Source organism: Stegostoma tigrinum, chromosome 32 (genome assembly GCF_030684315.1).
Source record: "Stegostoma tigrinum isolate sSteTig4 chromosome 32, sSteTig4.hap1, whole genome shotgun sequence".
Taxonomy (NCBI): Eukaryota; Metazoa; Chordata; class Chondrichthyes; order Orectolobiformes; family Stegostomatidae; genus Stegostoma; species Stegostoma tigrinum.
This window is the reverse complement of record NC_081385.1, coordinates 33,105,031-33,120,564: the sequence shown is the minus strand read 5'-3', so window position 1 is coordinate 33,120,564 and position 15,534 is coordinate 33,105,031. Positions and strand designations below refer to the sequence as shown.

The window sequence follows — 15,534 nt, the reverse complement described above, 5'->3', positions numbered from 1 at the left end:
TCACGGTAACTAGGGCTGGACAACGTATATGGCCTTGCTAGTGCACATATCCCGATGGAACAAACTGACTCCTCATACACAATCCTACCTGTTTCTGATTCCATTTTAAGTCTGGAATCAGGAGAAAACCATCTTGTGGATCTGGATTTTCATAAATTATACGGTCAGCTTCTGCCTTCTTTTCCAGAATGTTATATACCCACTGAAAGAAAGCACATAAATCAATGTAGGAGAGCTCTGGAGACCTGAAAGACATTAACAGAAGCCACTACACATTAAAAACTGAAAGAACTGCTGATGCTGTAAATCAGGAACAAAAACAAAGTTGCAGGAAAAGCTCAGCAGATCTGGCGGCATCCGTGAAGGAAAAACACAGAGTTAATGTTTCAGGTCTGATGACCCTTCGTTAACTCTGTTTTTTCCGTCACAGATGCTGCCAGACTTGCTGAGCTTTGCAAGCAACTTTGTTTTTGTTCCATTCTACATTAACAAGCTCGGAAAACCCCTGAATGATTAAAAAAAAAGTTGAATATTATGACAGGGGTAGGGGAGGGAAGGAAGTAGCTTGTTCCTGAACGGAAGACTGAAAAACCTTTACAAAATGTCATCTACCTCCTGAGAATAAACCAAATAAATGAAATTCTATTATTTGAGATACTTGCTCTTCACATGGTGATTTTCACAGGTGGATTCAAAAACAAAGTAATATGCCATCAAAATTAGGGTGCAGACCTTTTGTTTACTACAATGTAAAATGAGTTGCATGTGCAATGTCTCCTAAACATGTAGGAGGGAAACACTTAGTGCATCTGCAATTGATCTTCAATTCATGCACACACAAACATGCCTGTATTGCACATATCATCGGTGTTTTAAGAGCTGCCAGCACTTTTAAAACTTAAAGGGTTAAAACTTAAAGGGAACATTAGCTCCTTTGACTCAAGGGGTTTTTGGATCACCTGAGCAGTCTTAATAAAGGAAAATTGCCAAGAGTGAAGCACGCTCAACTAATGGATTCCAGTGCATTTGAGTGGATATATAACCAGACAGACTCCCAGGTCACGTGATCCTCAACAGATCCTTCTCTATTTGATGCTCCTCCAGTACCAGAAACGTAAAACTAGTAGAAACATTTTCTTAAAAATAAATGTAGATGCTGGAGATTTGAAACAAACAGGAATAGAAATTGCTGGAGAAACTCCGGTCTTGCAGCATCTGTAGAGAGAAAACACAATTTTTTTGAGCCCTACGGCCCTTCTTCAGAACAAGATCTTCTGAAGCTTCCTATCCATCTCCCTGCTCCAAAAATCAATTTAATATGGTCCCCAGTTAAGGAATGTATCAGACATTAAACTGATAAAAACAGATGCTGACTGGATCTTAGCCAAAAGTTGGAGAAGGTCTGATGATGTCCATCGGTGCTGTAATTGTGCTACGTGTCTGATTCTAGAATGATTCTGATGGTACTGTGGAAACGGTAATACTTCAATTTTTAAAGTTATTGCACATCGCCAACTATCTTCATCCTCTCTCGGACACAATGATTTAGGTTTAAAATTACCTTCTTCATTTCCAAAAGTAGAAAACGCATTCAGTGCTTTAACAGGCCAGGAAGGTCAGAGCTTCATTCCCTTAAATGCCAAGGCAGTCACTGAGCTTTCAGCAATAATTCTCACTCCTATTCACAATCCAACAACACATCTTTTTGTCCAGAAAATGAGCGTGCATTGACATTTAGTGAATATTAAATCAGGATGGGCAGCCATTCACCTTGAATACGAGAGGATAATGCAAGAGGAGAGATAAGACTAACTGCCCATGATCTTAAGGCAGCATGATATTAAGTGCATGATCCTAAGGAGCTGTACCTAAACTGAGTTCAACCGAAGGGTTAAAGAGAAAGGGATTACATTTGCACCTGGCACAAAATGAAGTTGATAATAAAGTGTGAAACTGGATGAACACAGCAGGTCAAGCAGCATCTCAGGAGCACAAAAGCTGACATTTCGGGCCTAGACCCTTCATCAGAGGCCCGACTAGGCCCGAAACGTCAGCTTTTGTGCTCCTGAGATGCTGCTTGGCCTGCTGTGTTCATCCAGCTTCACACTTTATTATCTTGGATTCTCCAGCATCTGCAGTTCCCATTATCACAAAATGAAGTTGGCATGGTCACTGAAGGTTACCTTGCACCGCATTGCTGCTGGAATTCCTCAGGGTAGTAGCTGTAATGAAATCACCTTCAACTGAATTAGACCTTAATCATCATCATAAGATAGAGAAGAGTTGCTCATCAACGATTTTACAATGTTCAGCTCTATTTACAAGTCCTCTGATAATGGGGTTTCCCACAGCAATCTAAAACAAGCACTGGACAACATCCAGGCTTAAGGTGGATGTGATTGCCTGATACTTATGTTGCAATCACATCCAACAGGAGATAATGTTCTACCTCACCCTATTGCACGGCAACATCTTTTTAATGAGGTACCTGGACAACAATTTCCGTGAACCTTAATTGAACAAACCACGTCAATACTGTGATTAAACGGCATGAAGTTTGTCCTTCAGTTAGAAGTCAACACAGTTGTGAGGCAATATTTGTTACTTGCTGGGATGACTGATAGCTATAAAGCACTCTCTCAAAAACACCTAACACCACCCAGGACAACTTTCCTATTCAGCAGAGATAGTAGGAATTGTCGATGCTGGAGTCTGAGATAACAAGGTGGATGAACACAGTAGGCCAGGCAGCATCAGAGGAGCAGGAAAGCTGACGTTTTGGGTCTGGACCCTTTGTCAGAAATGGGGGGAGGGGAAGGAGACTCTGAAATCAATAGAGAGAGGGGGAGGTGATGATGGAAGGTGGATAAAGGAGCAGATAGATGCAGAGAAGACAGACAGGTCACGGAGGTGGGGATGAAGCCAGTAAATGTGAGTTCGTGAACCACTTCAACTCCCCTGCTCATTCCTTGGAAGGCATGTCTATCTTGGGCCTCCACCAGTGCTACAACGATGCCACTTGATGGGTGCAGGAATAGCACCTCATATTCTGCCTGAGAACCCTGCAGCCTAATGGTCTCAATGTGGGCTTCACCAGCTTCAAAATTTTCCCTCCCCCGAACTCATCCCAAGACCAACCCATCTTGTCCCCCCCCTACTTGGACTTCACATTCATTTTTTCCAATCTGGGATACCACGGCTGTGAAATACATCATCAATAGGCTGCATGCTACCAATCAAAATGCTTTTGTCAACAGCAGCTCCTGGCATCAGGACGGACAAGATCATGGAGGCACTAAGATTTCCAAGTTCACCCTCAAGTGCCTCACAATCTTGATGGACAGATATTCTACTGTTCCTTCAGTGTCAATGAGTTAAAAGGTTTCACTGCACCAACCACATCCTAAGAACAGATTTCCCCCCCCAGTTTAGTCACCTGACCGTACTTACATGCAAGCAATGTATGGGAAGCATCTGTGAAGAGAAAGCAAAGTTTATATTTTGAGTCTAGTGACCCTTCTTCAAAACTGAAGAAGTCACTTTTTCTTCACAGATGCTGCCATGCCTGCTGGGTTTTCCCCAGCAATTTCAGCGTTTGCTTCTAATTTCCAGTATCCAGTGTTTTTTTGTTCACAAATGGGAAAGAATATTTGCTTATGAAAAGCCCTAGAGGGATGCAGATGCCCCTAGTCATGCATCATTCCAAGTCAAAACTTTCAAGTTTCCTGGGAAGAAAATTAAAGGGCAGGGGATAAGTGATAGAACATATAATTTCACATTAGATGAAGCTGCCAAAACATTATCAACATGTGATAGACTAGCACTGGAATCGTTCATAGCAGACATTCTGAAATGACTCTGTTTCACTGTCTGCCAATTGCTAATTTGAATTACAGTGAGAGTCAGCTCCAAAGCTTGGATATTTAATCAGTAACTTCATCAAAAATATTTTCACCATGTAAATGCAGCACACTTACCAAATGCATACACACAGCTTTCAATCTATCATAGGTAGTGGTATGTTTCTTGATCAGTATCTCAGTGGGCTGTCCTGACATTTGGGGATTTGATTTCAAATTCCACCACAGCAGCTAGCAAGCTTAAACATAGTTTAATTCAATAAATTCTGGAACTTAAAATAATCTGAAATTAAGGACCCAGTAATGGTGAGTGAGTGACTACTGGGTTGCTATAAAACATGATCGTGCACACTAACAACTTGCATTGATCTCAAACATACAACCAAAAAAAATCCCTCGGTACTCCATAAAACCAAAATGAAAAATAACTGGACATGGAAAAATGAGATTAGGAGAGGCAATTAATATACTGCAATGATGTGGGTTATAAGAAAGGCTTTGGTTCAAAGGCAAAGTGAGCTATGAAGGGAATTCCAGTCTTTAGACAGGGAGAAATGTGAATTTAGAAATTCAATTTAGTATTAAGTAAGATGTTCAGCTTTCAAATTATCTGTTTTAACCTGAGATAATGACTGGGTGGATAACAGAATCCGTGGTAAGGGTGTGGAGTTTGTAATTAAGGCTAAGACATTAGCCTTTAACATTTCACTTAAGGAAATTGAGGTTCACCTTAATAGTCAAAGTGAAAGAAGAATATAAGAGTCATGAGGTAATGCCAGTTGCTGTTTAAACCACTAATTAGTCCCAAGATGAATACTGCATTTAGTTCTGCTGAAGGGTGAGATTTAGGATGTGACTGAATTAGAGAGTGTGGGCAAAAGCAGGCAAATGGAGTAAATGCAAAGTTGTTCATTTTGGAAGGGAGAGCAAAAGAACAGAATATTATTTAAATGGAGAGAAATTTCAGAAAGTTGCAACACAAAAGGACCTGGAGGTACTCGTGCACAAAATACAGAAAATTAGCTCAATGTGGACTTCACAAGCTTCAAAATCTCCCCTTCCTCCACTGCATCTCAAAACCAGCCCAGCTCGTCCTCTCCCCCCACTGCATCCCAAAACCAGCCCAGCTTGTCCCCGCCTCCCTAACCTGTTCTTCCTCTCACCCATCCCCTCCTCCCACCTCAAGCCGCACCTCCACTTCCTACCTACTAACCTCATCCCGCCTCCTTGACCTGCCTGTCTTCCCTGGACTGACCTATCCCCTCCCTACCTCCCCACCTACACTCTCCTCTCCACCTATTTTCTTTTCTCTCCATCTTCGGTGCGCCTCCCCCTCTCTCACTATTTATTTCAGAACCCTCTCCCCATCCCCCTCTCTGATGAAGGGTCTAGGCCCGAAACGTCAGCTTTTGTGTTCCTGAGATGCTGCTTGGCCTGCTGTGTTCATCCAGCTCTACACAGATTGTTACATAATTAAGCTGGAGAGGGTTTGGGGGAGATTTACCAGGATGTTGCTGAGTTATAAAGAGAGGCGGGATAGGCTGAGAATTTTCCACTGGAGCATAGGAGTTTGAGGGGTGACCTTACAGAGGTTTACAAAATAATAAGGGGTATGGATAAGAGTTAATGGTGGTTGTCTTTTTCTCTAGGGGTGGGGGGTTTCAAAACTAGTAGCCACATTTTTAAGATGTCAGGAGAGAGGTTTAGAAAAGATACAAGGAGAAACGTTTTTTTGCACAGAGTGGTTCATGTGTGGCATGAACCTCCAAAGGAAGCAATGGATGTGGGTACAATTACAATATTTAAAAGACATTGGATGGAAAAATGAACAGGAAAGGTTTGGAAGAATATGGACCAGGAATAGGCAAATGAGACTGGCTAAGTTTAGGATTATGTTTGGCATGGACTGGTTGGACCGAAGGATCTGTTTCTGTGCTCTATGACTCTATAACAAGTACACTAGGTAATCAGGAAAATGAATGTATTATTGCCCTTACTTCAAAGAAGTTGGAGCACAAGACATGGATCGTCTTTCTACAACTGTACAAGATATGCTGGGACTATCTGAAATTCTGTGAGCGGTTTTGGCCCTCTTTCTTAGGAAAATATACCATTGCATTGGAGGTAATTCAGAGAAGGTTCACTTGAATGATCCCTGGTATAGAGGGACTGTCTTATGAGCAAAGGTGAAACAAGCTGGCATCCGAAAATTACAACTAATGTACCCACTATCACCGTAGCTACTTCTTTTAGGATCCTAGGATGCAACCATCAGGTCCAGGGAACTTATCTAACTTTATCCGCATTAGTTTATCTAATTCAGGAAAACTTGTTTCAGCTGGCACCTTACAACCCAGTACTCTCAATAAACCAGCAGAAAAATTATATACCTGAAATTTAATGTATTATCGCGATTTCTATGACGTCCAAGTAGTCAGTTGAGCGTGCGAGTGAGAGGCTTTCTACTGGTAAGTTTTATTTGAGGCAAGGTTGCATTATTATTTAAATGATTTATGCTGTAAATAAAGTGCAACAGTGATGTATATACCTGCTGCATTACATTTCAATTACTTAGTGTGCCATTTTACATTGATTATATGGACGTCTTGATCAACATCTGGTCCCAAAGATGCCGGATAATAAAGATTTGCTGTACTTTGGCTTTAGTGATGGTGACGGTACTTAATTCCTTCTCCGTATTCTTTAGTGGGATGTTTGAAATAGCTTCCTCTGTAAAGAGTGATGCAAAATACCTGTTTACGTCCTCTGCCATTTCCTGGTTCCCCATAACTATTTCTCCTGGTTCATTTTCTCAGGGCCCCACATTCGCTTTTAAACTCGCTCTTCCGTTTCATATGTTTAAAGAAGCTCTTATTGTCAGCTTTTATATTGCTCACTATTTTGCTCTCGTAGTTTATTTTCTCTCTATTATCCTTTTAGTCCTCCTTTGCTGGATTCTGAAATTCTCTCAGTCTCCGGGGCTATCACTGACTTTTGCCTCCTTATAAGCATGTTCTTTCAAGCTTATACTCTTCTGAACTTCCTTGGTTTATCCCTCTCTCAGAATCTTTCCTCTTTACTGGAATATATTGAGGCCTGGCCACATAAAAACAGCAGATTTCCTTCCTGCAAAGTCATTACTGAATGGGATGCTTTTGCAACAAACAATAGTTGTCATGTTTACCATCAATGAAACTAGCTTTAGATTCCAGATATAGGGGTGCACGTGCATAGTTCCTTGAAAGTGGAACTGCAGGTAGACAGGATGGTGAAGGTGGTGTTTGGCACTCTTGACTTGATTGGTCAGTGTATTAAGTGAAGGAGTTGGGATGTCATGTAGCGGTCAGACCACTTTTAGAGTAATACGTACAATTCTGGTCACCCTTCTATAAGGAGGATGTTGTTAAGCTTGAGAGCGCACAGAAAAGATTGACAAGCATGTTACTGGAACTGGACAGTTTAAGTTCCAGGGAGAGGCTGAACAGGCTCGGTCTTTCCTGCCTGGAACATTGGAGGCTGAGGGCTGACCATATAAAGGTTAATAAAATCAAGGGGGGCATGGAGAGGGTGAATAATCAAGGTCTTTTTTTCAAGGTAGGGGAGTCCAAAACTACAGGGCATATATTTAAAGTGAGAGGGGAAAGATTTAAAAGGGACCTGAGGGACAACCTTTTCACATTGAGGATGGCAAGTGTATGGGATGAGCTGCCAGAGGGAGTGGCGGAGGCTGGTACAAATGCAACATTTAAAAGGCATCTGGATGGGTATATGAAGAGAAAGGGTTTAGAGGGATGCGGGCCAACTGCTGGCCAATGGGGCTAGTTCAGTGTGGATATCTGGTCAGTGTGACCAAAGGGTCTGTTTCTAAGCAGTATGACTCTATTTAATAATTGAATTTTTAAGATGCCACCAGCTGCTGTGGAGGAAATTAAACTCATTTTCCGAGTAGTAGCCTGGGCTCTGGATTATGCATCTACCACGACGCAACCAGATTCTTGAAGTCCATACGTGACAGATGACCTTCCCCAAATCCACATTTTGTGATGGGGTCAAATGTTAAATACTCATTTCAATCATACTCTAACTACAGACAGAATGTTGGGATCTTTAAGTAGGGCTATAATTTATATGTTGAGAGATATAATTCTGAAGTTATATCTGGCCTCGGTGAGACTTTTGGGAGTACTGTGTAATTTTAGTCTCCTCACTTAAAAACTATTCATTTAGGAAACACAGATGAAAGACTGCCGGATTCATTGCAGAACTAAAGAAGCAGAGGGTTCAGAACAAATGGGCTACCCTGGGACACACTCCTCTGAAATAAGCTAAGGACGATTTAATGAAAATATTTAAGATTTGAAGAGTGTGCAAAATGTGGACTAAGAGGTATTAAGACAGCTATGAATATCAGGAAAAAAGGGCCATTATTGCATACTAAAGATGACATTAATGGAAGTTGAGGCAAAATATTTTCAGTAAAACTCAGAATGATGAGCTGAAATAGACTGACCTGAAAGAGTTGGCAAAGGAATAGATAGGAATGTATCAGCAAATATGAATCAATGTTAGAAAATGTTAACTGTTAATATAAAATCACAAAACCCTTTGACCCATCACAGACAAACAACTCTATGTCTACAGCAGCCCCACTTTCTAGCAACTGAAATTTTATGGCATTACATTATTTCAAGAGTTCATCTGAGTACTTTTTAAATGTTGTGAGGTTTCCCGCCTCAACTCCCCTCCTAGGCGATTCATTCCAGGCTCCCATCACCTTTTCCCTTAAATTACCTCTAAACCATCTGCCTTTCACCTTAAAATTATGCACCATTGTTATTGACCCTGTTATTAATCCTGTAACAAACTGTTTGATTAGGCAGATGGACTAAATAGCTGTTGGTGCCTGGGGAAAAACAAAAAAATCAACATTTAGAAGCTCTGAAAATTTACAACAAAGAAGGAATTTAATTACAATGTGCTTGGGTCAGCTGAAAAAAAAAATTCCTAAGCCCGTATTCCATCTCTTGGGCGGTAAACCTTTAGATCCATGTCTCAAATAAATTTTGGCAAACATTAAGATTGATAAGTCCCCAGGGCCAGACCACATTTATCCTAGGTTGCTCCGGGAAGTGAGAAAGTAAGTTGCTAAGCTGCTGATGAAGATCTTTGCTTCCTCGCTCTCCACGCGAGTTGTACCGGAAGATTGGAGGGAGGCAAATGTTGTTCCTCTTTTCAAGAAAGGGAATAGGGAAATCCCTGGAAATTACAGACCAGTCAGTCTTACGTCTGTCATAAATCTATTTGGAAAAGCATAGTGTGATTAAAGGGAGTCAGCATGGCTTTGAGAGGGGGAGGTCATGCCTTACAAATCTTATTGAGTTCTTTGAGGAGGTCGCGAGACAGGTTGACGAGGGTCGAGCAGTGGATGTGGTGTACATGGACTTCAGCAAGGCATGTGATAAGGTTCCCCATGGCAGGCTCATTCATAAAGTCAGGAGGTATGGGATACAGGGTGATTTGGCTGTCTGGATTCAGAATTGGTTGGCTGACAGGAGGCAGAGAGTGGTTGTAGATGGTAAATATTATGCCTGGAGGTCACTGCTGAGTGGTGTCCGCAGGGCTCTATTCTTGGGCCTCTGCTCTTTGTAGTTTTTATAAATGACTTGGATGAGGAGGTTGAGGGGTGGGTTAGTATGTTTGTTGAAGACACAAAAATTGGAGGTGCCATTGATAGTATCGAGGGCTTTTGCAGGCTTCAGCGAGACATTGGCAGAATGAGGAGCTGGGCGAAGAAATGGCAGATGGAGTTCAACCTGGATAAATGCCAAGTGATGTATTTTGGAAGGTCGAACTTAAATGCTGAATATAGGATTAAAGGCAGGATTCTCGACAGTGTGGAGGAACAGCGGGATCTTGGTGTTCAAGTGCATAGCTCCCTCAAAGCTGCCACCCAAGTGGATAAGGTTGTTAAGAAGGCATATGGTGTTTTGGCTTTCATTAACAGGGGGATCGAGTTTAAGAGCTGCAAGATTATGCTGCAGCTCTACAAAACCCTGATGAGACCACACTTGGAATATTGTGCCCAGTTCTGGCCACCCTATTACAGGAAAGATGTGGAGGCTTTGGAGAGGGTGCAAAGGAAGTTTACCAGGATGCTGCCTGGACCGGAGGGCTTGTCTTACAAGGAGAGGTTGACTGAGCTCGGACTTTTCTCTCTGGAGAGGAGGAGGAAGAGAGGTGACCTGATCGAGGTTTACAAGGTAATGAGAGGCATGGATCGAGTCGATAGCCAGAGACTTTTCCCCAGGGCAGGATTGACTGCCACGAGGGGTCACAGTTTTACGATGTTAGGAGGAAGGTATAGAGGAGACATCAGAAGGAGGTTCTTCACCCAGCGAGTTGTGAGCACATGGAATACTTTGCCAGTGGTAGTCATGGGAGCGGAGTCATTAGTGACATTTAAGTGACTGCTGGACATGCACATGGACAGTAGTGAATTGAGGGGAACGTAGGTTAGGTTATTTTATTTTTGGATTAGGATTATTCCACGGCACAACATTGTGGGCTGAAGGGCCTGTACTGTGCTGTACTTTTCTATCTATACTAAATATCGAAAGCATTTTTTTTAAATATGAGGGTTTCTGCCTCTACCACCATTTCAGGCTTTGACACCCACTGGGTGAAATGTTTTGCCCCTCAAATTTCCTCCAATTATTTTACTAATTACTTTAAATCTAAATCTGTGCCCCATGCTTTATCTTGAATTTATCTTATTTGTGTCTACACTGAGCAGAGGTGTAGCTGTAAAATTAATAAAAGGCAAAGTAATATTAATGTTACTTTTGTATACCTCCAAATAACAGACCAGGCCATGGTTTTGGGAGATTTTGGGACAGAGCTCAAACCTGTCTGCACATCCATCCATAGTAGTCTCTTCCAAAATACCAAAAGACAGAAGGGGAAATGATTTGAAATGAAAAATACCTGAATACTAAAGGTGTGGGACTCAAGGTATGGATTGGTGATGGTTTTGTAGTCTTCTGCTGTTTCATTAACGAGGTACATCTCTTGCTTCAGATATTTCTTGATGTGCTTCTCTGTAGCTGGATATACCACCGTGGTCTTTATCTCTGTGAAGGAATGCAGGCGTTTAATTTAGAATTTGAAAAATACACTTTAAATTTTCTAAATCAATTGTCATTTGCTCTTCACTTATCATGGTATAGTTGTCAGACATGGCATTTAAAACAAAAAAGGTTCATTTCTTAGGGCAGTATTTACTGGAGGTAACAACTGTTGCACATCGTTGCTATCACCCCTGCTTTTATCTAATTGGCCAACAATGGACCGTATGCAGCCAATGGAAAAGCATTCAGCAGCTGCTAGCAATGCAAACAACCACTGCCTAGGATTATTGAGGCCACAGGTGAGTAATGGCAAGATGAGGGCTACAGGGAGAAGGGATACAGATTTCTTTTTATTGTTGGGTTGTTGCTGTTAAGGTAAATATTTTTAGCCTAACTTTCATCAGCTTAGAACCGACTGGCTCTCTGTGCCATTTCAAATGGTAGTTAAGATTCAACCACATTGCTAGAGTCATATGTAGGCCAAACTGTGTAAGGGCAGCAGATTTCTTTCCCTAATGGGCATTAGTACATCAGATCAGTTTTTACGACAATCAAGATGGATAGATGGTCACCATCAGACTACGCTTGTTTTAATATAAAATTCAGGTTCTTATTTAATTGAATTCAAATTTCCCACCGTTTGCTACTGTGGGATTAGAAACCATGTCCCCAGAACCTGGGGTTCTGGGTTACCAGTCCAATGACATTACCTCTATGCTTCCTGCTTCAGGGATGGTGACAGCAAAGGGTCTCACTCCAAACTATGATGCTTTGTCCCTTGCTTAGGCACTGAGTTCCTTTGAATGAGGGGAGCCTGCAACTAATACCAGTATGACTCATGCCTATGAGACTTGACGTTAATTGAGGCAGAGGCAAGAAGATGACTGAGTCCCCATCCGTCACCCTTTCACCTGGTTAAATATCTACTCACAAAACTTGCCAGAGGAGGGGGCATAAAATTCTAGTACAGCCTCCAACAATTCCATTGTTTAACTGCTAGTCTCACTTTGTCTGCATTTCATATGTTCATTTCCTAAATTTAGTCACGGGTGGCACGGTTATAGCCCATCCCTGACTGCTCTTGTGAAAGTGATTGTGAGCCACTTTCTTGCACAGCTACCGTCCATGTAGTGTAGGTACACTCAGAGTGCAGTCAGGGAATAATTTTCCCAGGTTAGGATGGTGTGTGGTTTAGAAGGGTACTTATAAGTGGTGGTATTTCCATGTTGTTCTAGTTGGTAGACGTTCTAGTTTGAAACATTCAATTGAAAAATCTTCATGAGTTGCTGCAGTGAATCTTGTAAAATGGCACACACTGCAGTAACTGTGGAAAGGTGGTGAAAGGAGTGAATGTTTAAGATTGAGGATGGGTGCCAATTCATGGGCTTCTTTGTGCTTGATGATATTGAATTTCTTCAGTGTTTTTGGCGCTGCAGGTAACCAGGCAAGATAGGAATGTTCTGCCATTCTCCTGATTTGTACCTTGGACATGGTCAAGTTTTGTTTGGAGCTGAAAGACAAGTTACTCGCCATAGACTTCCCAACTTCTGATGCCTCTTGTAGTCATAGTGTTTAAGAGTAATGCAAGCTGGAGAGGATTCAGGAAAGATTTACCAGGATGTTGTTGGGAATGGAGGGTTGGAGTTATAAGGAGAGGCTGCCGGATTTTGGAGGTCGAGAGGTACCTTAATGTAAGCTGATAAAATCTTGAGATGTATAAATAAGGTGAATCGCAGATGTCTTTTTCCTAGAGTGGGGGATTAGGCAGCACATTTTTAAGGTGAGAGGAGAAAGATTTAGTAAGGACATGAGGGGCAACTTTATTACACAGAGAATGGTTTGTGTACAGAATGAACTTCCAGAGGAAGTAATGGATTCAGGTACAGTTGCAACATCTAAAAGACATTTGGATAAGGACATGAATTGGAAAGGCTTGGAGGGATATGGGCCAAGAGCAGGTAGGTGGGACTAGTTTAGTTTGGCATTATGGTTGGCATGGACTGGTTGGGCCAAGGGGTCTGTTTCCATGCTCTATGACTTTACAACTCATTCATAAATTTAAATACAGTGAAAAAGTATCAACTCATTATACTTCTTAATCAGTTTCTGGCTGTAACCTAACCAAATGAACTCTAAGTGAAAATGGTGATTTGAGATCTTTGAAACTTTGAGAGATCAAGCAGCTTAAAATAAAACTGCAGTCTGGAATAGGAACAGAAAATGTTAGAAATGGACAGTTCTGAAAGCATCTATAAATAGGTAAGGCAGGTTATGACTTTCTAGTCATGGGTATTCTCATGACGTTCTCACCTTCTTATTCTCACCCCTCACCTGAGGCATAATGACCCTCAGGTTAAGCTCACCACATGGCATCTCTTCAATGAGAGGTCATGGCCATATGGTCCTCTAACTTTACTTTATTCTTCATTATTATGGATCAAACACTGATCTTAAATAACACAGTATAGCAGAAATCAGTTAAAGCCTGTTTTAGGTGCATAATCACCGAAATAACTCCACTGAGGCTAGTACCCCACCACCAACAAATCACTCTTCATTTACATATGCACAGGATTTGAACACTGTTCCGGCTTCCTCAGAGCCAGGTCTCAGAGTGAACAGAACTTCTGATGCTCCTGTTTATATCTGTCAGACAGGGCTCCCTAACTGGATCAGATTAACAGCCCCAATCAGGGGACTCATGTTCTGAGATCCACCTGGCTGACCACATTATTCTCACTGCAAACACGAGTGAGTTCAACAGAACAGGTTCAGCAAATCGGTGCTAGTAATCAACAAGATACTGCCGACCACCGGCAGCAAAGTTCTATACCATTATATTCTTTTACTGCAAAGTCACCTTATCTTGCCCTTCACAACCAAGTTAAATTATCAACACTGGTCCAATGAAGAGTGTAGAGAGCAGCCTGGGGCAGCACCAAGTGCAATAATGAATTGCCAACCCAGTGAATTTATAACACACGACCATAATGAAACAGCATACAACATCTCACTAAGTTATTCCACAAATAGATTCAATTAGAGCTCTGCAGTCCCTCCATATCCAGGTGTGAATAGTGGCACACCAGTAAAAATAAACTAAGTAAGGAGGTGCTATAAACACGTTCACTTTCAATTTCATTAGGTTGAGAACAAGCCTGTCCAAGGTAAACAGGAATCAAAGATTAGCATGCAAAACTGTCATCAAACAATTGGTTGTGTTTAGGAAAGAACACAGTTTGAGGTACAATGCACAAATGGGAAAGGAAGGGAAAACAAAACCAGAGCACTCTGGATGATTACAGACTTACAGTAAGTTGAAGCAGAAAATGGCATATCTGATAGATGCTCAATTCACAATACAGTGAGAGCCAGGAAGAATTTAGAAAGCTCAGAACAAAATCAGAAAATAAAGTAAGTGAGGCAAAGACAGTTTCAGAAGACACTGGTATCTACCATAAAAGGATATCCAAAAATCTATTACAGTCAGATAAACAATAAAAGAATCAGAAGAGGAGGGTGGGATAGATTTGGGTCCAGAAAAGTAGAAAGCATGGCTAAGAACCAAATGACTACTTCACAAAGAGAAGAACTGCCAAAGTCACAGTGAAAGAGAAGGTAGTTCAGAAATGAAATGAGCTACAAATTTATAAACAGCAGCTAACTACTGGAGTTGAGTTTAAGTTGACAAGGACAGAAATGTAGGAGATGAAATTTAATTCAGAGAAATGTGATGTCATACATTTTGGTAGGAAACAACGTGGAAAGGCAATTTGAAACAAAGGATGCAATTTTAAAGGGGTGGAGGATCAAACAGATCTGGGCTTACTAGGTTCTTAGATTGTTGAAGTAGGAGGATCGGCTTAAAATGTGTTTAGAAAGGCATAAAGGTTCTTAGTCTTCATAGAGACATTACATACAACAGCAAGCAGGTTATGAATTTATAAAAAACATTGGTGTGGTTTTCACCAGAATATCTTTTATTTATTTAATGTTTTCCTCAAATGTATTCATTTCATAGATTTATGAACTGAAACTTCTGAACTTGTGTTATGTTTTGCTTTAGGAATATCATTAATTGGTCAGTGATAGCACCTTGGAGAAAAAGCTGACAAATGAACAGCCGGTCCTTGTCAGACCCAAGCACAGACTCTCCCTCCACATCTATTCACTCTTTCATTGGCTCCTCAGTCATTATGCATGATCTCTGGGGAGGAATTCACCAAACAGCATAATTACACTTACTCCTCTTCCTTTCCCAACAACTTTCCTGGAGTGTTTCTGTCCAACATGGAAATATTAAAATAATTGTCTTTTTTTAATTGCTTATCTGTTGAGAATGATGGGAGTGAAGGAAAATACATGGTATAATGATGCAACTTTTGATGCTTCATTCTGCCTACTTTCTTATCTGATTTCCCTTTTATTAATTTCAATATGAGACCCTGAATTTCACATTTGGTGGGAATCTTATGTATGAGACGGGCACAGCAATTAGACTGTAGATTCTACTGCAATGGAACTTTTATTGTCTTTATATCCCTTAA

At 41.2% G+C, this 15,534-nt stretch overlaps 1 protein-coding gene and 1 pseudogene across 1 annotated transcript in view; both read right to left on the bottom strand.

Moving 5' to 3' along the window:
- The window catches only part of dcps (decapping enzyme, scavenger), a 49,389-nt gene that overhangs the window by 8,725 nt on the left and 25,130 nt on the right, over positions 1 to 15,534 (bottom strand). Inside the window, exons 4-5 of the mRNA XM_059639051.1 lie at positions 10,845 to 10,990; positions 89 to 202 (exon numbers count right to left, since the gene is read on the bottom strand). Coding sequence (XP_059495034.1) covers positions 89 to 202; positions 10,845 to 10,990 — 260 coding nt within the window. The remainder of the gene's footprint in view (positions 1 to 88; positions 203 to 10,844; positions 10,991 to 15,534) is intronic.
- LOC125467081 (U2 spliceosomal RNA) lies at positions 1,277 to 1,404 on the bottom strand (annotated as a pseudogene).